The 24,941-nt window shown below is 68.2% G+C and overlaps 4 protein-coding genes across 5 annotated transcripts in view; 1 reads left to right on the top strand and 3 right to left on the bottom strand.

Annotated features, from left to right (window-relative positions):
• Positions 1-1,532: 1,532 nt before the first annotated feature.
• On the bottom strand, positions 1,533-16,552 carry SEMA4B (semaphorin 4B). Of its 2 annotated transcripts, none has more exons than XM_065641692.1 (15): positions 16,391-16,552; positions 9,210-9,372; positions 6,418-6,578; positions 6,109-6,171; positions 5,937-6,035; positions 5,682-5,793; positions 5,451-5,567; positions 5,195-5,352; positions 4,555-4,736; positions 4,244-4,394; positions 3,893-4,103; positions 3,691-3,806; positions 3,376-3,539; positions 3,168-3,262; positions 1,533-3,009 (listed from the first exon to the last, which is right to left on the bottom strand). In XM_065641692.1, exons 2-15 carry the CDS (start codon positions 9,310-9,312, stop codon positions 2,234-2,236), a joined length of 2,508 nt encoding a protein of 835 aa, XP_065497764.1. In that variant the 5' UTR covers positions 9,313-9,372; positions 16,391-16,552; the 3' UTR covers positions 1,533-2,233. The 2 variants fall into 2 exon arrangements, with proteins under 2 accessions (XP_065497764.1, XP_065497765.1); XM_065641693.1 differs by lacking the exon at positions 16,391-16,552 and adding an exon at positions 10,826-10,977.
• Positions 13,895-16,374, bottom strand: LOC135992495 (basic proline-rich protein-like). Its single transcript, XM_065641696.1, is given in 4 exon segments — positions 13,895-14,141; positions 14,144-14,217; positions 14,220-14,366; positions 14,369-16,374. Coding segments are annotated over 4 exon segments (1,155 nt in total). The 5' UTR covers positions 15,093-16,374; the 3' UTR covers positions 13,895-13,931.
• A 565-nt stretch (positions 16,553-17,117) lies between the features above and the next one.
• On the top strand, positions 17,118-22,514 carry IDH2 (isocitrate dehydrogenase (NADP(+)) 2). Its single transcript, XM_065641695.1, has 11 exons — positions 17,118-17,228; positions 18,244-18,335; positions 18,660-18,825; positions 19,191-19,351; positions 19,471-19,614; positions 19,735-19,871; positions 20,004-20,155; positions 20,269-20,381; positions 20,458-20,555; positions 20,682-20,774; positions 21,018-22,514. Exons 1-11 carry the CDS (start codon positions 17,138-17,140, stop codon positions 21,103-21,105), a joined length of 1,335 nt encoding a protein of 444 aa, XP_065497767.1. The 5' UTR covers positions 17,118-17,137; the 3' UTR covers positions 21,106-22,514.
• Positions 22,387-24,941, bottom strand: part of ZNF710 (zinc finger protein 710) — a 23,515-nt gene continuing 20,960 nt past the window's right edge. Inside the window, exons 3-5 of the mRNA XM_065641694.1 lie at positions 24,449-24,640; positions 23,836-24,010; positions 22,387-23,237 (exon numbers count right to left, since the gene is read on the bottom strand). Of these exons, the coding sequence (XP_065497766.1) occupies positions 23,065-23,237; positions 23,836-24,010; positions 24,449-24,640 (540 nt within the window). The 3' untranslated portion in view covers positions 22,387-23,064. The remainder of the gene's footprint in view (positions 23,238-23,835; positions 24,011-24,448; positions 24,641-24,941) is intronic.

Raw genomic sequence — 24,941 nt, 5'->3', positions numbered from 1 at the left:
AGGCGAGCAGCCACCTCCGCTGCAGGCAGCGCCAGAGCCCTTTGTGTCTGTTCAGCCAGCAGGCCTGGCCCTGGCCCAGTGCCAGCCGTGGGTAACGGCCCTCCCTGCCCCGGCCCTGCATGCACCCACCCTGCCTGCATCGGCCCTGCATGCACCCACCCTGCCTGCATCAGCCCTGCCTGCCCCGGCCCTGCCTGCATCGGCCCTGCATGCACCCACCCTGCCTGCCCCGGCCCTGCCTGCATCGGCCCTGCCTGCCCTGGCCCTGCCTGCCCCGGCCCTGCCTGCCCCGGCCCTGCCTGCCCCCGCGGGTAATGACCCTGCCTGCATCAGCCCTCCCTGCCCCGGCCCTGCCTGCATCGGCCCTGCATGCACCCACCCTGCCTGCCCCGGCCCTGCCTGCACCCACCCTGCCTGCATCAGCCCTGCCTGCCCCGGCCCTGCCTGCCCCGGCCCTGCCTGCCCCCGTGGGTAATGACCCTGCCTGCATCAGCCCTGCCTGCATCAGCCCTGCCTGCCCGGCACAGCGAGCCCCCGGCCACACTCTCCCCCATGCCAGCAGCCTCCCTGCTGGAGCCACTCCGCAGGGCTACGTCGGGGCTGTGGTACCACCCACCGGTGCCTGGGGTTTGTCTTGCCTTGCGGCAGCACCCACACCAGGTGGAGTGGCTGGCAGCTGTGCCGGGCGCTGGTGCAGCCGTTTCTCGTGTACCGACTCCTGCTCCTGGTAGTGCTGGCCCTTCCAGCTCAGTGCCCCGCAGTGCTGATGGTATCTGCGCCGCAGCCCCTGTGGCCCCGGGGCCATGTCTGCTGGCACAGCACCAGCCAATGCCTGCGGTGGCTTTTTTGATGTCCCAGAACAGGCTGGGCAGGCTGGCTGGTGCGCTGGTCCAGCCGGGAGCGAGGCAGCGTCGGTCCCCGGGGGAGCCTGTCCTGACACGCAGCCCCGCGTGGAGCTCAGCGCTCCTCATCCTGTGCTGCCGACACTTCCCAGGGATGAGGGCTCCCAAACAGCACCGCGCGCACATCCCGATCCCAGCTGTCATGGAAAAGCGGCTAGGGTCTGCCTGCAGGTGTGCAGGACGGGGACAGGGACCTGCCCTCCCGGGGCTGCCAGCGGGGTCCTACGTGCAGCACAGCACCCCAGCCCTGGGCTGCCCAGCTCCCAGCCCCAGGCACCTCCCGGTCACCTCTGCCTTCCACCACTTCCCGCAGTGCTGGGACAGCATCGCCCATCGCTCTGCAGCTCCCCGCGCTGCAGGGGCCACTCCGCTCTGTCCCCACCCTGACAGGGGTCACAGAGACCCACTGACCCCGGTAGCAGCACCGCAAGGGCACAGCCACCTCCCGAAGGGCCTCGTGCTCAGCCACGCACACGGGGACTTCACAGTCCGCAGGAGATCCGACTGCCACACACCTCCACAAACAACAGGAGGATTTCCCCTGAGCGCAGCGAGTGCCAGACACGTTTCTTCTTCATGGGGCCACCCAGACACAGTCAGCACCCAGCCCCGCGCAGCAGCACACACGTGTCCAAAGGAGACACCTGACTTTATATAAAAACCACAGACGTTTCTGCACACGCACACAGGGATACAGGGATGAGTCGCTGCCCAGCCCGACACGGGGTGAGCGCCATCCCCCCACCTTCCCCGGGACACGATTCACATTTTCAACGTATTAAAAACGAACCAAGCACAGACACACAGCACATGCCGCAGGTCGCTGCACCAGCACTGCCCGGCCGCATGCGTGGCTCCGGGTCCCGCAGCGGGACGTCACAGTGGGTTGGGGCACGGGGGGGGCCGCGGCAGCCCCCTCCTGCCCTCTGCATAGAGGGAACCGGGGCCCCACAGCACCAGCAGAGCCAGGGCTGCACCAGCAGCCTGAGCCGGGCGCTGTGTCCATCCCTGTGGTGGGGACGCCAGGCTGGCGAAAAGTCCCGCACATCCCTGGAAGGCACGCGGCTCCCCGCGCACCCCTCGCGCCAGCACCGACCCTGGAGGCAGGGCCAGAGCAGCCCCAGTGACGCCCAGGGAGCTCCCAGGGAAGCCAAACCCTGACGGGGCACACGGGGCTCGTGCCGCGGGCCGGGTGGGTGCCGCAGCGGGCACAGGCTCCGGGCATGCACACACAGACAACACGGACCCCGGCCACGGCACTGCGGTCCGGCGAGGCTCAGCAGAGCAGAGGCGGTCGTGGGCGAGGGCTCAGCTCTCAGCTCTTGTCCCTGTCACACCACCGAGTCCTGGATCTCAGAGCCCAGGCGCACCCGGGGTCTTTGGCAGGCGGGGGACACCTCCACGAAGCTGTCCCGGACATGGAGGGGCCTCTTCTCCGATTCGGAGAAGGTGCGTGGGGGGCCTGGGGGCTCGTGCACGGGGGTGCTGACGATGTAGTTGTCCTGCAGCGCCTGGTAGCCCTTGTGCTCAGGCGCAACGCTGGGCAGGCTGCTGCCATTTAGGGGCAGGCTCTCCACCGGCTTGCGGGGCGGCTTCTGGTGCCGGCCAGGGTCGCTGGGCTCCAGCAAGGCCTTCATGCTGTTGTGGTGCCGGTGCAGCAGGAAGAGGGCCAGCACGAGGACGGTGGCGGCGAAGAGCACGCACATCACCAGGAACTCGGTCCAGTAGGTCTTGCCATCCAGCCGTGCCGCGGCGCTGCCGACTGCCGAGGTGCTCCGGGACGTGCTGACGGTCTCCAGGCTGTCCCGGCTGGCGTCCCCCCTCCTGCCGGGCTCCGGTGGCCCGCGGGCCGGCTCCTGCACGCCCACGCAGTAGCTGGCCATCAGCTTGCGGAAGCCTTCCTCCAGCGACCAGCACTCGTAGGTGCCCGCCCGCTCGGGGCTGCCCACCAGGATGAGGGCCCCGTCGGGCAGCACCAGGTAGGAGCCGTTGATGGGGGCCCCGTTGTGCAGCCAGCGCCGTGACGCCAGGTTGGAGAGCAGCTGGCACGGCAGCGGCCGCACCGCGTTGGGCAGCAGCTGCACACGCTGGCACGGGGCACCCGAGGCTGTGGAAAGAATTGCCGAGGACGTCAGCGAGGCTGTGGGGACCCTGGCCGGGGGCAGGTGGGATGAGCGTGCTGAGAGGGAGCCTGCGACATGTGGGAGCCCCAGGACACCCCGGGCCGGCAGTGGCTGCAGCCCCACAGCAGCCACCACAGCTCACCTGGGGGAAGGAGGACGCGGGGCCGGGGCTGGGAGGCGTTGGCCGGCTGGCACAGCCGCTCCGTGTCAGCGTCCTCGATGTCCTGTGCCCAGAGCCTGCGGACAGAGAGGAGTCAGGGCAGCGGGGTGCTGCGGGGTGCCGCGGGGTGCTGCGGGGTGCAGGGGATGGAGAAGGGGTGCAGGGGATGGAGAAGGGGTGCAGCACTCACTGGGGGTGCGCAGGGGGGTGCAGGCTGGCCCTGCGGCAGGCACCCCGGCTCCAGGCACAGAAGGGGTCCCGCGCCAGCACACACTCTCCACAGCTGCGGTACAGGCTGCAGTTGGCAAAGGGCACCTGAGCCACGGCCGTGTAGGTGGCTGCGTAGACCAGGCCCTGCGGGAGGGGACACGGCGGGGTCAGCGGTGGCCCCAGAGCCGTGCAGTGGGGTCAGCTCCTGTGCAGCCCAGCCCTCCCTGGCCCCCATGCAGGCTGAGCCCACAGCATCCCCCCGCCCAGCCCCACTGTTCCCGTGCCCGGCTCCTGCCTGGTTCTGGTCCAGCAGCAGCTGCAGCACGGGCTGCCCAGCGGGGAAGAGGCGGATCTCCTCGATGATGTGCACCCCGTGGTCCACACGCACGGCCTTGTGCAACCGCCCATCATCTGCAAACACAAGGGCTGTGCTGAGCAGGGCCTGAGACATGCAGGGCACCAGCGCCTGCCCCGCGGCAGCCCACGCCTGCACCTACCTGTGCCCAGGAACAGCACATCGTAGGTGCCGTGGAGGCCCTGCGTGCGGTGGACACCGATCTGCTGGTAGCGCAGGCGGCTCTGCAGCAGCAGCGGCTGGCTGCGCACAGGGCTGTCCATCAGGAAGTGGTCCTTGATGAAGTTCAGCACCCGGTCCGGCATCTGGAGGGACGAGTTGATCTTCAGGTGCCGCGTGTGGCTGGTGATGCACTGGGGAGAGAGGAGGGGGCTTGGCCAGGGCTCAGGGCAGCGGGCGGGCAAGTGGCCGTGCCGTGGTGGCTGCCAGGACCGGGAGAGCGCAAGGGGCTGCCCCGTGTCCTGCACCGGGCGGGCACTGAGGAGGCACATACCGTGCCTGGCCGGGGCTCTGGCACGGGGCCAGTGTCCGTGTACCACTGCTGCGTCTCGCGGTTCACCTCCTTGTAGAGCCCGCCAAAGGCACGCTGCACACTGCGCATGGGGAAGGCGCAGACGGCCGAGCTGCCCAGCCCGCCCTTGTTCCTGGCAGGGGAGAGGCAAAGCCCGCGGCAGGATCAGGCCTCTGGCTCCACCGAGCCTTCTGCGCCACCTCAGGAACCTGAGCATGGCTGGAGCCGAACTCCAGCTCCCAACCACCCCGCGGTGCTGCAGGCAGCGCTCCTGGGTCCCCCCGGCCACTCACCACTGCGAGGTGAAGACCCCGTAGAAAAGCGTCTCCCTCCAGCGTAGCTCCCCCGGGGTGAGCACAAAGATGTCCTGCAGCACGTTGAAGGGGAAGCCATCCTCGGGGTGTGAGCAGAGCAGCTGCGCCTTCAGGAAGGTTGTCCAGCGCCGCTGCAGCACGCGCTCCCCGCCCTGGTCCCCCTGCATGGCACGGCGGGTCAGGGCGCAATGCCATAGCTGGCCGGTGGCGGGAAGCCCCACGGGGCTGGGCGAGCAGAGCTGGGCTGTCTGTCCATCTGTGCAGCAGTGCCCAGGCCCCAGGGAGCAGCCCCCGTGTCGGGGAGGCACAAGCAAAGCAGCACCCGAGGTGCCCAGGGGAAGGGAAACACAAGCCAAGAGGAGGATGGGGCTCATGTCCCCTCTGGCAAGGCGGTAGGGGAGATGGGGAAGGGTCACTGTCACCAACAGGGCCAGCAGGAGCAGCAGGCTTGAGCCACAGCCCTGGGCTGGGCACTATAGAGCTGTAACTGCCCCTTCCTGAGGTGTCCAGGAACCGGCAGACAGAGGTGTGTAGGGTGGTCCCACGTGCCCCCACCCCAGCAGTGAGTGACATCCCAGCCACAGCCCCACCGCACACATCCCTGCTGCCCCACGCCCACCTTGCAGACGCGTGCGATGCGGGAGACGATGGTGTTCTCAAAGTAGTCGAACTCCTTGCCGGTCTCGCTGAAGAAGAAGTAGACCTTGTCGTCGTCGCCCTCGGGGTTGCCGGCGGGCAGGCTCTCCCGCAGGTAGGCTGAGCCCACGAAGACTGGGTCTGGGGACATGGGCACCTCAGCATCGCTCCGCCACCAGGACTGGCCCCCACCCCGCAGGACGGACGCCCCGACCTGCTGTGCTGGCCCCAGCTCTCACCCTGCAACCAGTTGAGGGAATTCTCTGTCTTGAGGGCGATGCGGCTCTCCTGGCTGCGGTAGATGGTGGGCTCATTGCCCTGGAAGTTGCTGACAGTCCCAGCGTAGAGCTCGCCATCTGCCAAAGAGACGCTCCCGCTGGGACCCGGCACGCACCGTGCGGCACAGCCCCGCTCCCCGCCGGGCTCCGCGCTGGTCCGGCCCCGGTGTGGCCTGGGGCAGCGTGCCTTACCGACCATGACGGCCGTGGAGCGGTACTCGGGGTCGAAGGGGCAGCGTCCCTTCCCGTCCTCCAGCAGCACCTTCCCCGACGTGTCCCGCTCCAGGCTGAAGTGCTGCACGTTCTGCAACAAGACTGGGTTGTGAGCTGGCAGCACCGCCAGCACCTGCCCCCGTGTCCGGGACCCCCGCCACGGGGCCTGGATGGCACAGAGGAGCCCGCACCCCCCGCGGCACCGCAGCCCCCCGCCCCGCTCCCCGTGCTCACGATGTAGGCGCAGGCCGGGCTGAAGGCGCAGGTCCCGCAGGTGTACAGGTGGGTGCTGTTCAGCCACAGCAGCATCTTGATGTAGTTGTGACAGTCCCTCTGCAGGGTGAGAGGACCTGGCTCAGCCCCCTGCCTGCCCCCACCACAGCCCCCCGGCGCCCACAGGGCTCACCTGGGGGTCCTTGCCTTTGAACACGCACTGCCTCTTCTTCTCCTCATCCGCACTCCACGGCAGCTGCAGGGAGGGGACAGTCACAGGGAGCCCCGTGTCACAGCCGGCCGCGACAGAGCCCATCTCCCACCCCCAGCATCGATGTCCTCCCCGCCCCAATTGGGCTGCGAGGCAGCCAGTGGCTGGGCCAGAGCATCACTCTGCCCGGGGCACTAGTGCTGGCTCGGTGTCCCCTTCCTTCCCCAGGGACAGCCCAGCCCAAGCGCTTTGTTGTCCCATGCGGGGCTCAGCCCCCGTCCGTGGGCTCACCCTGCGAGCCGGTGCCCCAGGATGGAAGTGGCTAGTGTTGACGGCGATGAGCATCTCGCGTGCCCCCAGGTAGAGGGTGCCGCCGTCCAGGCTCAGCAGCAGGGTTGTGTAGTTGAACACGCCAGGCACCTCGAACCGCTGCACAACCCGCTCGGCCGAGTCTGGGGAGGGAGAGGGACGGCCGTCAGCCCCGCACAGCCTGTGCGGGTCAGCACCGACGCCCACGGCCCCGTGCCACAGGTCACTCCTGGTCCCTCTGCTGGGCACCAGTGCCCTCGGATCGCAGCTTGGCCGTGCCGCTGCACGGAGCTGCCAGGGCTGGATCTGGCTCTGCCCGTGTGGCCAGACACATGCGGCACCACACCTCAGGGAGCCATGCGCCGCCGCGACAGCGCCGAGGGCAGCACCACTGCCGCCAGCACCAGCTGCCACCTTGCCATGGGTCGTCCCCAGGACACCGCAGCCTCCCTGCCCAGCACCAGGCACTGCAGCCAGGTCTGTGCTTGCCCGGCCACACACAGCCCCGGCCGCAGCCCAGCCCCGCAGGGACCCCGAGCCCACCACCCCCTGGCAGGGAGACGGGTGCTGGGACTGGCTGCCCACCTCGGCACACGGGCAGCTCTGGTGGCTGCCTGTGCCAGACACCGGGGCAGAGGCTGCCAGAGCCAGCTGAGTCACGGGCACCGGCGCTGCCCATCCCTGTCCCGCGTGGGTGGCCGGGCCCAGGAAGCCCTTCCTCTGCTTTCCCTGCTCTGCTCTCCTGCAGCTGCTGTGAATCAGCCGCCCAGCTGTGTCACTGGGACACGTTGGGCTGACTCACGCTGCCAACTCCCTCGCCCCTGACCCCCCGTGCCCCAGGGACGTCCTGACCTTCCCTGACCCCTGCCTGCGCCCAGATCCCTGCTGGGAGACTCCGGGGCTCCTGCCAACCCCGGCCTGGTGTAAGCCACAGCGAGGACCTGAGGTGCTGTGGTGCCAGCAGTGCTGTGGGGACAGACCCTGCTCCTCCTCCTGGCTCTTCGTGAGCCCCGGCTGCCGTGGGATGGGGCGGCATCTCCCCATCCCCAGGGGCTCCGCTGGCCCCTGGCCCAGCACCCGCCTCGGCTCTCTTGCCAACCCCAGGGCATTGTCCTGTGGAGGGTCCTGTGCCCCAGCACCAGGGTGATGCCCCCACAGCGGGCACAGCCCCAGCGCAGGGGCAGCGGGGGCCCCTGCACCCCACAGAGCTGGCGCAGCCCGAAGAGCTGCGGGAGCCTGTGCTGGCTGCCAGGAGACCTGTTAGGACAAGACCTGCTTCTTCCAGACAAACCTGCTGGAGGCACATCCAGCGCTTCCAGGGGAGCAGCTCACCAGCTCCTCCCTCCCAACAACCGCAAGCCCCACACGGCCGCACTCCCCAGCTCCGTGGGAGCCACAGCCGGGCACACGCGGCCGCTGGCACGGCAGCCGGCCCGCACCCCAGCTCCCCGGGACAGCCCTGGGGTCCAGGTCGGGACCCTTGGGTACAGCCCATAAGCTGCAGTCCCTGCAGCCAAAGCAGCCTCTGCAGTGGGCAGAGCTTGGGCAGAACCGGTCTGTGCAGGCAGGGCTGGGCAGCGTGGCTCGGCACAGCGTGGCACGGTATGGCACAACGCCGAGCTGGGCCGTCCTGCTCCCGGGGCTCCCATCCAGCTTGGCGGGTCGCAGATCTGCTGGTGCCACCACAGCCACGACCCGCGGTCACGGGAGCACATGATGAGGCCACCTCCATGCCAATGAACTGCATCACATGGAGCCAGGGAGAGCTCCCAGCTGCCCGCGTCTCGCTGCCAGAGCCAGCCCAGCCCAAACCACTGCACCCTCCCAGGCTGCCCAGCACAGGACAGCTCCACTGGCCGGCAGCAGCTGGATTTAGCCACCTTCTCCTGGCAGTGCAGCCAGCCCAGACACACATGGGCAGCTCCCATCACACTACAGCCCCAGTGCCGGACGATGGAGCTGGGCCCAGCAGCTGCTGGTGCCGAGCCCGAGCTGCCTGCGGAGCGTGCCCTGCTGCTCACCCACCCCACAGAGCTGCTGGGGGTCTGTGCAGGGCGAGAGGGGTCTCTGGGCCAGGCCCCCCCCACTTGCCTCCCCCAGCTGAGCAGCAAACCCTGCCAGAGCTGCACTGCTGACAGGGGCTGCGGTGGGTCCCAGAGCAGCCTGGGGCCAGGCACAGCACAGCAAGTGTCTGTGGGACGCAGCTGAGAGCGGAGGGGGCCGGCAGGCCACGGCAGGCCCAGGGAGGATGAAGCCACAGGCTGAGCCCTGTGGCCAGCTCAGCCCATCCCATGCTCGCACAGGACGTGGCTGCCAACGCTGCCCAGTGTGCAGGGACATGAGCACCCCTGGGTGCCCCAGACCCGCTCACATCCTTGGTGCAGGTCCCAACACAGGCAATCGTGGCCCCCCCCGCTCCCTGACTGCCGTGTGTGCAGCCCTGCAGCCCCAGCACTCTGCCCATCCAGGCAGCACGGCCCCAGCCCCGGCTGCTGCTCCCACCGCCCGGGGGCCCCGTCGTGTCCCCCTGTCCCCCCGGGGAGCGCGGCCACCCCGGCCCCTCGGCGGGACACGAGCCCCGGCTCGCCGGGCTGGCCGGGAGGGTGTTGTGCAGCCTCAGCACCGCCGACTGTCACAAGGCGTTTCCACGCGGGGCCACCCTGTCCCGCGGAGTGAGGAGCCCGGGGGGTTGGTCGGGATGCCCCGCGGCCCCGAGGGGAGGACCCGCCAGAGCCCCGCGGACAGACCCTCCCGGTGGGCCGGCGGACACTCACCGTAGGACAGGCTGACCCGCGGGACCGGCTCCTGCGCCGCCGAGAGCAGCAAAGCCGCCAGCACCGAGTGCGCCAGGACGGGCAGCGCCGGCCGCGCCGCCATCCCGGGCCGGGCCGGCCGGGCCTCCGCCGCCTCCCGCGAAGCCGCCCGGGCGCTGCAGACCTGCGGAGAGAGGGGCTCAGCGGCGGCGCGGCGCGGCTCGGCTCGGCCCGGCACCGCCCCCGCCCGCCCCGGCCCCGGGGCTGCCCGCCCGCTCGGGCACCGGGGCGGGACCGGGCGGGGCGGAGCGGGGGGGTAACGCACCCCGCCCAGGCCAGCTATACTGAGCCGGGCTGCGCCGAGCCGTGCCGGTGCCCCGGGCGGGGCGGGCAGCTCGGAAAAGGAGGCGGCCGGTTCCCCGCAGGGACCGCCCCGCCGGGACCCGCTCCCGGGGCATCGCGGCCTCGTGGGGCAGCCGGTGCTGCGAGAATCCCCCCAGTGCCCGCCCCCGTACCCGGCTGTGCCCTGCCCGCCCGCCCCCCGCGCAGTCCCAGCGAGCAGTAGCCGGTCACGGCCCCGGTCCCGGTCCCGGTCCAGGAGGGGCCGGTGCTTCGTCTCATACACTAACAGCCGCCGCGGGTCTCCCCAACACCCACGCTTCTTTTCCCGCAGCGGGGGTCCGGCTGGGCAGGAATCCCGAGGATGTCTGTCCCAGGAAATGCTGGCCTGGGGATGTCTGTCCCAGGGATGTCTGTCCTGGGAGAGTTCGGCCTCAAGGCTGCAGCCACAGCCCGTGGCTGTGCAGGGAGCACTGCTGCTCCCACAGCCCCTCAGCTCAAGCTTTGCTCCATCTCTGCTCTCTGTGTGCAGCGGGCTGTGCTCCCTGCCGGGGGCTGTGACCCTGCCCTGGCACAGCCAGCACTCCCTGTCCCCCCTGAGGACCGACGGGCTCCCACGGGGCGCAGCACAGCCAGGCAGTGGGATGCCTGTGACAGCCCACCCCGCCGGGCAAAGCTTGCTGGCACTGGTGTCCACACAGGGCAGCACCCAGGTACACGGGACATGTCCCTGCCAGCCCCAATGCCCTGTTCCTGGGGGCTCCGGGATGAGGGTGGTCCCAGTGGGGTCGCAGCGTGGGCCGGGTGGCGTGGGCACGCCATGGAGCAGGTAGTGCTGGGCAGGACATTCTGCCTGGGCCCATGGTGGGCTCTGCACCCCGGCCAGTGTGCGGGGAAAGCTCTCAACCCCCGGCAGAAGCACATGCAAACCCCAGAGAACTGCCTGCTCGTCCAGTGATTGCCATGGCAACCTGTTATTAATGACAGCTGCTTATTTTGCCATGGAAACAGGGGGAAAGGGTCTCTCCTTGCAGCAGGCAGCTCTCCTGGGGCTGGGGCTGCCCCACAGCTGCCCTCCTGATGTGGGGCAAAGCTCCACGTCACCCTGTTTGGCCAGCTCTGGCCCCAGAACCCAGGCCATTGCCACCCCACCGGAGAGGCTCCCGGTGAGACCCTGCCCAGCAAAAATACTCCCCACGCTCCTGGGATAGCTGTGCCCATGCCCCAGGATGGCTGTGCCCGCACTCCTGGGATGACTGTACCCACAGTCTACCTGTTTGGCACTGCCTGGGCCGTACCTGCCGTCCAGGGGCTGGGGCTGCCAGTGGGGGCCCTGCCTCTCTCCTCAGCTCGGATCCCTTCCTGCTCCCGCTGCGCTCGCCGGAGGCCGATGTCCCTTCCTGGGCCGGGGACAGTCCCGCTGGCTCCGCTCCGCCTGCCTTATCAGCACCCTTTGCCCGGGAAGTGCCCCAGACAAGACAAGGTTCTGCATCACAGAGTCAGGCACGTCACCGTGCGTGGGGTGGGAGCAGACACACACCCCTGCAGCCACGGCCCCACCGCCCCACGGCACCACGGAGGTCCCTGGGGGGCTCTGGTGACCCAGCCATCACCTGCGTGCTGTGCCAGCACCCCGGTGTGACGGCATGCAGCGACAGGACTCCCCCGCAGGGACGCCAGCTGCTCTCGGGTGGGCAGGGCAGTGGGCGGTGGGGCGGCCCTGGCCCAGGCTGGGCAGTGAGCAGGCAGTGGAGCGAGGCCAGAGCCTGCGCCTTTAAGTGCAGGCTGCACGGCGCTCCCAGCGCTGCTGGCAGCCTGGCCTGTTTACGACAAACTCCCATTTATCTCCTCCGCCTGCCCACGCAGGCTGCCAGCGCGGGGCAGCGCCAGGGGCACCCTGCAGCACCCGTCCTGCCGGTGCACCCGCGCAGGCGCAGGGGCCGGGCTGGCGTGTGCGTGTCCTGCGCAGCTCTGCAGGTACCTGCACATGCGAGGGCAGCAGCCCCGCCACGTCCCGGCCCACCTGCGCCTGCAACAGCAGTCTGCGACGGGGAAACTGCCCGGGGTGCTGGGCTCAGGCAGCACCAAAACCCATGGCCTGGGGTCACCAGGGAGGTGAGGTGGTGGTTTCTGCACCAAATTCCCACACCAGCACCCTCCACCCTGTTGTGGGTGCTTGGGAAGGCAGCTGCAGAGTCGGGTCCTGCTGCCTGCAAGGAGCAGGGCTGGGGCTGCATGCGCCCCGCTGCTGCCGCCTGTGTGCTCACACCTTCCTTCCGCAGCCTGCCCAGTGCAGGCAGCAGCGCAGGTAGCAGCGCAGGCACATCCCCTGCTCACAGCCCTGCACCCGGCTCGCACGCCGCCTACGCGCCCCAGCTCTTCCTCCCGACCCACATCTCCCAGGGCTCACACACGCCCCCGGCTCGGCTCTCTCCTAGAGCTGCCAGACAACACCAGGCGGGCCCCCCCAGCTTCCTCTGGCCACGCACACACGCAGAGCGGCAGCATGCTTGCACGCACACCTGCAGCCACGCAGGCCCTGCTGATTCACGCACAGATGCTCCCAGACCAGCTGCTCCGTGCCGGCCGCTCGGAGAACACCACGCGTCCCGCTGCGGCCGGGCTGGCTCTGCCGGCACAGCTGTGGGCGGCATGGCGGGGAGGAGTGCGGTGCAGGCACGCTGGCTCTGCTCCGCTCTGCTTCGCTGCACCCAGCAGCTGGTGGCCCTGAGGGAGAGGCCTCAGAACGAGGGAAGGGGCCGGGGCAGCCTCCAGCTCGTGGCGCAGGAGGGAAAAGCCCGGTGCTGGTCCTGGTGCAGGGCCTGGGGGGCATGGCCAGCCAGGCAGGGCACCGCAGGGTGCCCCACAGGGCCCAGGGGCCCCGGAGCAGCCTCCCCGTCCCATGGGCGCAGCCCTGCCACCCTGCAGCCTGCTCTCTGCCGCTCTGCAGCCACACGAAGCCTGGCTGCCCCTGTGCCTCCGGGCCAGCTCTGACCCCACTGCCAGGACCTCCCGACCAGGGTGCCGGTGTCTGTCCGAGGGCAGCACGCACCAGCCCCACGCTGCCCCACAGCATCCCCTTCACCCTTAGGCAGGGCACGCTATGGGAGCCCTGCACCGAGCTTGCCCAGCACCACACAAAAGGCACCCGTCCCATCACTGCCATCGCTCCTCTGCCCCATGCTGCTGCACGATGCCGGGCTCAGCTCATGGGACTACGGGGTGTCCCCGTGGGCCAGCTCCCCCCTATAAGTGCCAGCACCTGCCTGCACCTGCACACTGCCTGCCCGGGACGCTGCAGGACACACGGGGTGTGCTCTGGGTCCCCGCTGCTTGCGGGGCACCACTGGCACAGGGCAAAGCAGGGACAGCGAGCACCCCTGGAGGGCAGGGATGTGGTGGGCTCTGAGTGCGGGCACTTCTGCACCCGGGGGTCCTGGCTAAGGGATGTGTGTCCCCTTCCCCACCATCCCTGGACCCACAGAACTCCAGCCAGTGCTGGTGTCCTTGGCCCCGCTCATCCCCGGCACAGTAGCACTCCCGCTGTGGTGCTGCCGAGGGGAGGAGGGGGTGCCAGACCCCCAAAGCAGTCACAGCACCAGCTGGAGCAGACACCAGGGATCAGTGGGGAGACTCTACAGCCCATGTGGCTCCAACTCTGCTGTGTCCCCAAGACCATGGGCTGTTTTGGCACCCAACAGCATTGTCAGGAGCAGTGGCCACATGCCTAGGACACACAGCACGTGTGCACCCTGCAAGTGCCCAGGGCACATCCATCCATGGGACATGCCATGCACACGCGTGCCCCATACCTGAGTGTGCACACACACCTCCTACGAGCAACCCGTAACATGTCCAGAGTGCTGTGCGTGCACTTCTGCACCCTCAGCCGTGCGTAACGCACACCCAATACATGTAAACACACCAGGGAGGCTGACGGGCAGAACACACCCCGAACGGCAAACACACACCTGGACCCACCCCCGCGGGGAACAGCCCCACGCAGCGGGTGGGCTGCCAGCACACACCCCCACACACACCCGCAGTGCGCGGCACCTTGCATGCACGCACACACACACGCACACACACATGCACACTCACACACCCGCACGCACACACACACACAGTCCCAGCTCCTCCGCCACCTTCCCCGCACACACCCCTCAGGGAGCCCCGTGCACATGCACACGCAGACCCGTGCACAGCCCCTGGGCACACACACCCCCCTGCACATGCACACCCCGCACACCCGCACAAAACCCTTCGCAGGAATCGTGCACACGCACACACAGACACGCCCCTCGCACGCAGCCGCCCGTGCACACCCCGTGCACACCCCTTGCACACCCCTTGCACACCCCCCGTGCCCGGTGCTCCCCCCGGCCCGGCGCGCCCGCCCGCTGCTCACCGGCTCGGCGGCGGGTGCGGCGGGACCCGCCGGCAGCGGAGGCGGCTCCGGGGTTCCCGCCCGCGGCGGGGCGGCTCCGGGCGGCTCCGGCTGCTCCGCCCGCCGCTCGCAACAAAGGGCCGCCCCGCCCGGCCGGCCCCGCCGCCGCCCGGCCCCCGCTCCGCCACCGGCACCGCCACTGGCACCGCTCCGGGTGTCCCGCCCGCCGCGGGGGCGGTTGCCCCTGGCTCAGGAGTTCAGTCCCAGTATTGGGGTGGGGGAGCTGGAGGGGCCCTGGCTCAGCGGCAGGGGAGGGGGAGTCCCGGCGCGGGGCTGCCCGGGGTGGTGCTGGCCCTGGGCTAGTACTGGCCCCTCCACGGGCCGCCGCTGGTGCCTCCAAGCAAGGCTGGCCGCAGCGCTGTGGGGCTGGCAGGGAGCGTGGTCTGGGGGGCAGCAGCGTGTGCCCTGCTGGGGGCCCTTCTTAGGTGAGAGCCCACGAGGAATGGGGTGCAGCAGGACAGCAGCCCCCGGAGCAGAGGTGTCTGCCCTGCACGGCAGCTGCGGGGACACCCAGTGCATGTGCACATGGCTCCAGGCATCACCGTGAGGTCCCTGTGGTGACACCCAGCTCCAGGCATTTTGGGGTAACTCATAGCTCCCAGCATCTTGCGGTGACACACAGCTCCATGTGGTTTGGGGTAGCCCACGGCTCTGCATGTCCCTACGGTGACACGCTTGGAGCTGGGGGCTGCTGGCCAGGTGCCAGTGGTGCACAGAGCTGCCGGGTCTGCAGAGAGCCGGGGGGACGTGCTGCTCTCCTGGGGCACGGAAGGACCCGGGCAGCAGCAGCCGGTGGCCCGGGCATGGGCAGTCCTGTGCTCTGGCCAGGGTGGGCAGGGTGGGAGGCAGCCATGCCGCGGGCGCAGAGGGGTGAGCGGGGCTGTGCCATGGGGGTGCGGCAGAGCTGTGCCATGGGGGTGTGCTGGGGCTGAGCTGGGCAGCACACACAGCTGTGCTTCAGCCTGGGGGTCCAGCAGGCAGAGCCCCTCTAGCCCCAGAGCAGAGATGCCAGTGTCATGGGCACTGACCTGCTGGCTGGCACTGGGCTTGGCAGGGGTCCTGGGCAGGGGTCCCAGGGCCAGCCAGCCGTGGCCCTGCACCCGCGCCTCCCAGAGCATCCTCCCAGCCAGCCCGTGCAGTTTCCATCCTTCCCCCTGTCCCTGAGCGCCGGGCTGCTCCACCTCACGTCCCACCGTGTCCCCAGAGCAGCTGGGCCACCTCGCCTCGTGCAGCACAGGCAGCTCTTGGCCGTGCTGCCAGCACGTGCAGCGGCTCTGCTGCCGGCAGCTGCCTGCTCCCTGCGCCCCTGGGCCCACGGGTTATGGGGAGGGGGTGCAGCGGGGGGCTGCTGATAGGGGCTGTGCCTCTGCCCCACAGTCTGGCTCATCCCTCGCCCACACCCCTTCCCGGCAGCCCCGGGGAGACGCACACTGCTGCTGAACGGGGGTACAGCCCCCACCCCGCAGCCTGTGGGCCAGCAGCTCAGAGCAGCGTGCATGTTTGGGGCAGCACTGCTCGCACAGGAACCTCTGTGCATTGCCCCAGCAGGCACACAGCTCCCTCCAGCCTCCCTGGTGCCCCCCTCAACGGGCAGACAGGGGGCTGCCTGCAGGCAGTGGTGTATGTGTGGACAGACCCCACCTCCCAGTCCTGGCACATTCTCTGGCTGGGGTCTCAGTGTCCCCGACCTGCTGGAGCCCACCCGGGACACGTCATCCCTGGAGGCCCTGGCGCTCTGCAGCCAGTACTGCCAGCCTGGAGACCCCCCCGGGGACCCTCCCAGGGCCAGCCGCGCTCAGGGGAGGCTGGTTTGGCAGCAGCCCGGGGTGTGCGGATTGGGCTCCGGCCAGGGATGGGCTCCTTTGTTTGCAGGCAGCCCTTCCCTGGGAGGGTGCCACATGGCTGCTCTCCGCAGCTCCGTGGGGGGACGGCTGCTGCGCTGGCGTGACCTCGTCCCTGCAAGAGCTGCAGTCACTGGGTGGCTCTGACCGCGGGGCCAAGGCGAGGGCAGCGGGGGGGCAGTGCTGCAGCCAGGCACAGCTGGGCAGCCCCCCGGCCCTGTGCTAGGGGGCACCACCGCCTACTGCCCCACCGCAGTGCAGCCCCAAGTGCCGGCCGTGCAGCTGCTGGCGGGACGGGGAGCCATGGGGAGGGTGGTGGGAGGGGGGGCACCTGAGACCCCAGTACTGCCCCAAGCAGTGGGTGCCGCCCCCTCCAGGTTGCTGCTCTGGTTAATGTTAAAGCCAGGCAGGCTTCAGCGCCCGGCCTCGCCTCCTCCCAGCCCCTCCAGCAGGACTGTTTTTCCTCCCGGAGCAGGATCTGCCCGTCCCCCATGGCTAAAAAAAGCCATCGGCTTGGCCCGTGCAGAGGGACAGCAAACCTCGCGGGCCGAGCAGCCCCCTGGCCGCCCCAGTACCTCTTGGCTCCCGTGCACGTTCTTGGGGTGCCCCCCGGGGCATCACTCCCTCCTCCCTGTGCTGGGGTCAGGTGAGGTGAAGATCTGCAGAGCAATGGCGGCAGCTGCGGTTCCCGCAGCCCCGTCCCGCTGGGCCCAGCTGCCCTGAGTCACGCGCTGGCACTGTGCAGGGTCCGGCACTTCTATGTAGGGAAAACCTGAGCCGGCTCCAAGCCCTGGGCTCAGCGCGCAGCATGTCCCCCACCCAGATGTGGCCAACAGGGTCATGTCCCTTTGCTAGGAACGGGAACCACCACAAATCCTCTGGCTCCTCACACCCCACACTGACCAGAGCAGGCGGGGCTGCATACACAGTGGGCACAGGGGGACATGGCGCCTTGCACACTCGCCCTTGTCACCGCGTCCCAAGGACCCCAGTGAAAGCTGATCCCGGGCTCACCGGTCACCTTGTGCTTTGGCACCGGTTGCACCGAGCAAGTGGCATCTCCCCCGTCACCCACCCGGGGGGGACACCCTCCTGCCTCGTGGGACACCCCAGGGGGGCACCCCCCGGCGGGTGTTTTGCAGATGGGGTGTTCTGCGTGATGCGGGGGTGCAGCAACGGCCCGCGCTCCCCCGCGGGACCCCGCGCGGGCCCCTCCGAGGCCCCACGGGGGAGCCCGGGCACGCACCGCCCCGGGGCGGAGCGAACCGCGTCCCCGCGCCGCCGCCACCGCCCCCGTCGCGTCCGCCCCGTCGCGCCCCGCCATGGCCGCCCGCTGCCTCCGCGCCGCCCCGGCGCTGAGCCGCCTGGCCCGCTGCCCCCTGCCCGCCGCCGCCGTGGGGCAGCGGCGACACTGTGAGTGGGGTGACCCTGGGGTGGGGGGGCGCGGGGGGAGCCCTCGTGTCCTTGAGGACGGAGACGGCGGCCGCTCCTGCCCCGAGCGGGGTTTGCGCCAGTCTCGGCCCACGGGGGCGTTTCCACGTCGGGTCGGGTCGGTTTTTATTTTGCGGGGGGGCGGGCTTGCAACTAGATCTGCACTCCCACTTACAGTCGGTCTCAGGAGGGTTTGCACGGACCCACGCGGGTTTTGCAGCCGGGTTCGGTCCGGGGTGGGTTTGGTCCCGGTTCCACGCGGGGTTTTGCAGCCCCACCTGCAGCCAGGCTCGGCTCCCTGAGGGGTTTGTTCCTGGGTTTTGCACCCCAGCTTGTACCCGCTTTGACCCTGGAGCGGTTTGTTCCTGGCCCAGGGCTCACGTGAAGTTTTGCAGCCCAGCTCGCGCCCAGGTCCCGCCCCAAGAGGGGTTTGCACCCGCTCCTGGTCCCACGTGGAATTTTGCAGCCTGGCCAGCAGCCAGGCTTGGCCCCCAGATGGGTTTCCTCTTGGTCCTAGTCCCAGTCCCACCTTGGGTTTTGTATCCTAACCCACAGCTAGGCTTGGCACCCAGCTGGGTTTTACTCCCGGTCCAGGTCCCACGCACGGACTTGCACCTGGATCCAGTCCTGGGAGGAGTTTCCTCCCAGTCCTAGTCCGTGCAGGGTTCTGCACTCCAGCTGGTACCTGGGTCTGGCCCCGAGTAGTTTGTGTCTGGTCCTGGTTCTGGACTCGCGGAGGGCTTTGCAGCCCAGTTTGCACCCAGGTCCTGCCCCGAGAGGGGTGTGTGACCATTCCCAGTCCTGCTCCCACATGGGGTTTTGCATCCTGACCTGCACCCGGCCCTGAGCATGGCTGGCGCCCAAACCTGCCGACGGGGCCCTGTGGTCCCTGCGAGACATCTGGTCCCACGCTGGGGTGCAGAGCTGTGGGGCTGGTGCCAGCGGGGCCGGGCATGTGCCCCTGTGTGCCCCTGACACCCCTCCCGCTGCTCCCCAGATGCCGACAAGCGGATCAAGGTGGCCAACCCGGTGGTGGAGATGGACGGAGATGAGATGACACGGATCATCTGGGCCTTCATCAAGGAGAAGGTAATGGGGTCCTGTCCAGGGAGCGGGTGGGTGCTGCACGGGGAACAGGCAGCTGTTGTACAGGGGACAGGCGGTCCCTCTGTCTGTCCCCCCCTCCCTGTCTGTCTGCCCTCCTCAGTCTGTCTGTCTGCAGGAAGCAGGTGGTGAGATCAGCACAGCTTCCGCTGAGTCCTGGAAGTGAGGAGGTCCCACAAAGCAGGGACTGTCCCAGGCAGGGGGGGACAGTCCCAGGCAGGGGGCTGGGGCTGGCCGTGCTGCAGTGCATGGTGCTGCGCCCTTGCCACCCCACAATGTGCCCCCCTGACGCTCTCCCGGGCCCCCCAGCTTATCCTGCCCAATGTGGACGTCCAGCTGAAGTATTTTGACCTGGGCCTGCCGCACCGGGACAAGACAGACGACCAGGTCACCATCGACTCAGCACTGGCCACCCAGAAGTACAGCGTGGCCGTCAAGTGTGCAACCATCACGCCGGACGAAGCCAGGGTGGAAGGTGGGTAGGGGCAGGGGGTCGGTGCCAGCAGCCCCAGGGGAGCTGAGCCCCCCGTGTTCCCCGGCCCCTCGGGGTCAGCCAGTGGCTCCCTCCACCGGCTCAGGGTTCTGGCGGGTTGGGGGCTGCACTGTGGCCTGGGCTGGGGGTCTGGGTGCTTGAGGAGACCCCGAGGGCGCAGGGCTGGGGACAGACTGGCCTCTGCCCAGTGCTGGTCACGAGCCCACACCGGCTGTCCCTCTCGTCGGCTGATCTGGCAGTGGGCGCTGGCAGCGGCCCATGGCACGGAGGAGGGGGGGCGGCAGGGGCCGCGTGCTGGGCTGCACCTGCTGGGGGGTGCCTGGGGTCTTCACCCCTGCATGCTGCAGAGTTCAAGCTGAAGAAGATGTGGAAGAGCCCCAACGGCACCATCCGAAACATCCTGGGGGGCACGGTGTTCCGGGAGCCCATCATCTGCAAGAACATCCCGCGCCTGGTGCCCGGCTGGACCAAGCCCATCACCATTGGCAGACATGCCCACGGCGACCAGGTGAGCCCCACAGCAACCAGGTGAGCCCCATGGCGACCAAGTGAGCCTGTGGGCAGCTGCCTGCGGGGGCGCAGCTGGCAGCTCGTGCCCTGCCCCACGCTCTGCCCTGCCCTGTGCAGTACAAAGCCACCGACTTCGTGGTGAGCAAGTCCGGGACGTTCAAGATGGTCTTCACGCCAAAGGACGGCAGTGGCACCAAGGAGTGGGAGGTGTTCAACTTCCCTGGAGGCGGCGTGGGCATGGGCATGTACAACACGGACGAGGTAACGGGGTGGGCGGGTGGCACAGGAGGGTCCCCGTGGGGTGGCACAGCCCTGCCATCCAGGTGGGCCCGGCCAGGCGGGGGGTTTGGGGTCCCAGGGGGTCCATGCGTTCCCTTGCAGTCCATCTCAGGCTTCGCGCACAGCTGCTTCCAGTACGCCATCCAGAAGAAGTGGCCTCTCTACATGAGCACCAAGAACACCATCCTCAAGGCCTACGATGGGCGCTTCAAAGACATTTTCCAGGAGATCTTTGATAAGTAAGGATGCGGGGGACCTGCCTAGGGGGGCTGGCTACCCCTCCTGGGGGGAACATTTCCTGGGGGTCGCAGTGGGACCCGGCCTGGGGCGGGCATGGGCGGGCACAGCTGACGCCTGCCCTGGGCTCCCAGGCACTACAAGACCGAGTTCGACAAGCTGAAGATCTGGTACGAGCACCGGCTCATCGATGACATGGTCGCCCAAGTGCTGAAGTCCTCCGGCGGCTTCGTCTGGGCCTGCAAGAACTACGATGGGGACGTCCAGTCGGACATCCTGGCCCAAGGTGGGGTGGTGGTGTGGGGTGCTGTGGGGCAGTGTGGGAGGCTGTGGGGTGCTGCGGGGTGGGCTGTGTGTGGTCACCCTCCCAGGGCCACCCTGACCCCTGTCCTGCCGCAGGGTTCGGCTCGCTGGGGCTGATGACCTCGGTGCTGGTGTGTCCGGACGGGAAGACCATCGAGGCTGAGGCGGCCCACGGCACCGTCACCCGCCACTACCGGGAGCACCAGAAGGTGGGTGTGCTCTGCCCATGGCGGTTGCCCATGTTGTGCTGCCCGTGCCAGCCAGCTGAACGATCTTTCTGCACAGGGACGACCCACCAGCACGAACCCCATCGCCAGCATCTTCGCCTGGACGCGCGGCCTGGAGCACCGGGGCAAGCTGGACAGTAACCCTGACCTGATCAAGTGAGTGGGGGTGCTGGGGGCACCCCAGGGCAGGGTGTGCAGCCAGCCGTGGTGAGGCTCTGCGGCACAGGAATGCCGGTGAGGTGCTGGCTTTGCTGGAGCCGTGTGTGGCACCACTGTCCCCAGGTTTGCTCAGACGCTGGAGAAGGTCTGTGTTGAAACGGTGGAGAGTGGGACGATGACGAAGGACCTCGCCGGCTGCATCCACGGCCTTGCCAAGTACGTGTGGCTACAGGGCAGAGCGCGTGGGGCAGCCACGACGGCAGGCTGCCCGCGGGACAGTCCCCAGGGACCCGCGGTGGCTATTCCCAGCTCACGGGGTTGGGCGGTGCCTGCAGCTGGGCAGGGGCCACGTCCCGCTCTGGGGCCACGTTCCGCTCCGGGGCTGCGCTGTGCTGCAGCAGGGGGTGGGCAGGGATCCCCTGGCCACGGGACCCCTCCAGCCCCTCTGTACTCCTGCAGCGTGAAGCTGAACGAGCACTTTGTGAACACCACCGACTTCCTGGATGCCATCAAGAACAACCTGGACAAGGCCCTGGGCAAGCACTAGGGGTGCGGGGGGACCACCCAACCCCAGTGTCACTGGGATGGATGGGGACCCAGCGCTGCCTCCAGCTCACCAGCACCGCTCAGGAACAGTGAAATAGTTTTTATAAGCAGTTTTCTTACAAGTGTTTTTAAAACCTTTCTAGCAGGGGGTGGTTCTGGGGGGCCATGTCTCACACTGACTCGTGTACCCCCACCCTTGCGGTGCCAGCAGCCATTAAACCTCCCCAGCCCACGGCGTGTGGTGGTGGTGCCACGGCTCTCGCGGCACGGGCATGGGGTGGGCCGGCCACAGGAGGCAGCCAGCAGCTAAAGAATATGCATTTATTAGAATTATTGCTAAACGACTTTTCAAATGGAGGAGATAAACTAACAAAAACACAGTAGGGCTTTGCACAAGAGGTGGCCAAACGCTCTGCGTATGCAAGGGGGGGACTCCGGGGAGCAGGGGACTCCACGGCTGCTGGCCCCTGCTCTGCCACAGCCCCGACCAGGACCCCCCACCTTGCCCCGCGGGGCAGAGCCCCATGCCGCAGCCACCCGGGGCTGCCTCCTGGCAGCAGCAAAGACCCCCTGGCTCAGCATCACCCGGCACGGGGGGGACACGTGTCACAGCTTTTTGGTAATGGACTGAGGTAGCACATGAGCGCTGTGCTGGCAGGGAGCTGGGAGGGCTGCAGGAGGGGTCCGGGCTGCTGAACACTGCAGCGTCTCCATCCTGCCCCACGGCCGGGGGGCACCCCACCCTGCTGGGGGCTGGGAGCCTGGAGCGGGGAGCGCTGTCACCCCTGGAGCCAGCCCGCGGCTTTGGGGATGGGGTGGATGGTGCCAGGTCCCGCGCAGCGCCGGGGGGACGCAGGCCTGCGCTCGCTTGGCTGCCTGTGGTGTGCGCGGAGTGGCGTGTCCCCAACCCTGTGCCAGCACCACGGGTCGTCCCCACCTCCCGGCCCTGCTGCAGCTGCCCAGGCGGTGCCGGCGCCTGCCAGAGTCCTGCCTGGCACGGGGCCTGCTCGGGGCGACGCCGCCGGTGCTGCCCGGCCCCACGCAGGGACGGCCCAGGCCCAGCCGCTGCTGCCCTAGCTCCTTTCTCCCCACCCACAGCACCCGGGAACAGAGGTGGCAAAATCCCCCCAGGGGCTGCGCGGCGCCAGGACCAGCCTCTTCCCGAGCCCCAGACGGGGGGCCGCAGTGTGGAGAGCAGCTGCCGGTCCCCCCAGCAGCGAGACCCCGCTCTGGTCCTCGGCCCCCCGGCACCATCGCAGCCCCCACCGCCCCCATGCACAGACCACACACGTTACACAGGTTTAAAAAGCACATTGGTTGAAGGAAACTGAACTCAGTGAAAAGATAAATCCAACCACGCGGCACATCTGAAAAAAATAAATTACTTTCAAAATACCATCATTTGCTCAAGTTGAACGTGGTTTGCCTTCTTTTAAATACACTGCTCACTACAGCTGCTCCATACGCAGAGCTGCTGCTTCCTCTGAGCTTTGCCATTAGTTTGTAAGAAAATATTCTGTTCTGTATGTGCCCCGTACAGGTTGCCACAGCTCTGCCTGAGCCAGCCCGCGGCCGGTGCCAGGGCAAGCGGGATGCTCTCGCCTGCCTGGGAGGTGAAGCAGAGCACGAAATGAAACCCCCCTCTGTGGGCAGAGGGGCTCCTGCCCCACGGGGCACTCGCGGGGAGCAGGGGGCCAGCTGGCTGCAGCCACGGGGCAGGACCCAGGAGGTAGAATAATCAGTAATGCTCATTATCTTCTGGGACATGCCTTCCCCTGCCTGCAGCTTCAAGGAGGCTGGACACAGAGCCTGCCCTTGCCCTAGCAGAGGTTTTCGGACATCCCTGTTTGCTCCTCCACCGAGCCCAGCGCGAGCCCCTGCCCCAGGCTGGGGTGCAGGTCTGGCAGGTGCCGCAGCTCCTCTCACCACGCAAGGCCCCCGCAGCCGCCCCCGGCGCGGGCTACAACATGTTGTAGTAGGCCATCTCCTTCATGGCCTGCTCGGCCAGGGCGTGCTCGTCCGGAGGGTTGCCCACCCCCCCATAGCCGTAAGAGTTCTCCTCCTCGAAGTCCTCCATCTCCTGCTGCCCGTCCAGCTCGGCGTGCTCGGCCCCGGCCAGGTCCATCATGGGATCTAGGGTTCAGACAGGGACACCCTGCGTCGGACCTGCCTCCCTCCACGCTGAAGGTCCACAGCCAACAGCACCCCTGTCCCCTCTGGGGACAGCCAGGCTAAGAACAGCGGCATTTACCCCTCCCACCCTGCAAAACCCTATAACTGAAACCACAGCCACCATGTCACCAGAGGGGACCATCCTGTCCAGAGATACCGAAGCCTTAACGGCTCCCTGAGGAGCTATTTATTTTAACTTAATTTTTAACAGGACCTGAGCTCGCCAAGAGGTGCTGGCTGGAGCCGTGGCAGCACAGCCCAGTGCCCAGAGCCATCAGCCCAGAGCCGGGTGCTCCCAGGAGCAGCCACAGCCAGGACACCACAGCACCCGGTCTGCGATAGGGACCGGTGCAGGGACACCACAGCACCCGGTCTGCGATAGGGACCGGTGCAGGGACACCACAGCACCCGGTCTGCGATAGGGACCGGTGCAGGGACACCACAGCACCCGGTCTGCGATAGGGACCGGTGCAGGGACACCACAGCACCCGGTCTGCGATAGGGACCGGTGCAGGGACACCACAGCACCCGGTCTGCGATATGGACCAGCCACACCCACCTTGGCTGTCCAGGCTGATGTCCATCACGCCGTGCTTGACCTTCATGTGCCGGCTCAGGTTGCCCTTCAGGTTGAACTTGCTGGAGCAGTAGGGACACTTGAAGGGCTTGCTCCCCGCGTGCAGGTGCATGTGCCCCAGCAGGTTGTACATGCGGTTGAAGGATTTCCCGCAGACCTACGGGCAGTGGTCCTGGGTCAGCGGGGGCTGTCCTGCTGCTGTCCCCACCCCAGCAAAGGGCTCTTGCAGCAGCCGCTCGCCTGCGACTGTGTGTCTCAGAGCAGAGCTCGCCCTGGGGACCCCACTGCTCCCACCCATTCCCAGGAGTAATGGGGCTGCTTTTCCCCTTCTCCCTTAGTGGAGGCTCTAATTGTCTTTCTCCATTAGCGGTGCCCATGTCCTGCCCTCAGTGCAGCTCTGAGCAGCCGCGTCAGGACGAGCTGTTTGCCCAAGTGAACAGAGGGAGGCAACATAAAACTGCTTTTTTGCGCCTCAGGACTCAGCCCAGCCTGGCCAGGTTTCTCCGGGAGCACAGCACATCAGGGCCTGTGCTAACCCCCCCAGATCTGCACATCTCCACCGATCTGCACCCCTCCCCTGGACCCCTGACCATACCTTGCATTTGAATGGCTTCACTGGTGAGTGCACAATCATGTGGGTCTTGAGCGTCTGCTTCTGCACAAAGGTCTTGAAGCAGATGTGGCACTGGTAGGGCCGGACGCTGGTGTGGATCAGCATGTGCCGCTTCATGTTGGCCTGCAGCGTGAACTCCCGCCCGCACACCTCGCACTTGAACTCCTTCACGCCCTGCGAGGGGTGGGGACAGGGGACGGTGGGACCAGCACCCAGCGCTGCCGGGCACGGGGCAGAGCAGGGACCTGCGCTCCCCAAGGGGCACAGGGTGGGCTCCTCGCGCTATGCAGAACTTTTGGGCCTGTCAGTGGGCTGGACTGCAGGAAATGGAGGAAGATTGACCCTCATCATCTCATCTGCACCTTCCACAGAGCACCTGCTGCTCCCCTCTCCTGCCCCTTCTGCAAGCGCAGACCCTGGGGCCACCCCCGAACTGCCCTGGGGGCAATTCCCACTGCCTGGTCCTGCAGCGGGC

Source organism: Caloenas nicobarica, chromosome 10, assembly GCF_036013445.1.
Source record: "Caloenas nicobarica isolate bCalNic1 chromosome 10, bCalNic1.hap1, whole genome shotgun sequence".
Taxonomy (NCBI): domain Eukaryota; kingdom Metazoa; phylum Chordata; class Aves; order Columbiformes; family Columbidae; genus Caloenas; species Caloenas nicobarica.
This window is presented reverse-complemented; position numbering and strand designations above follow the sequence as displayed.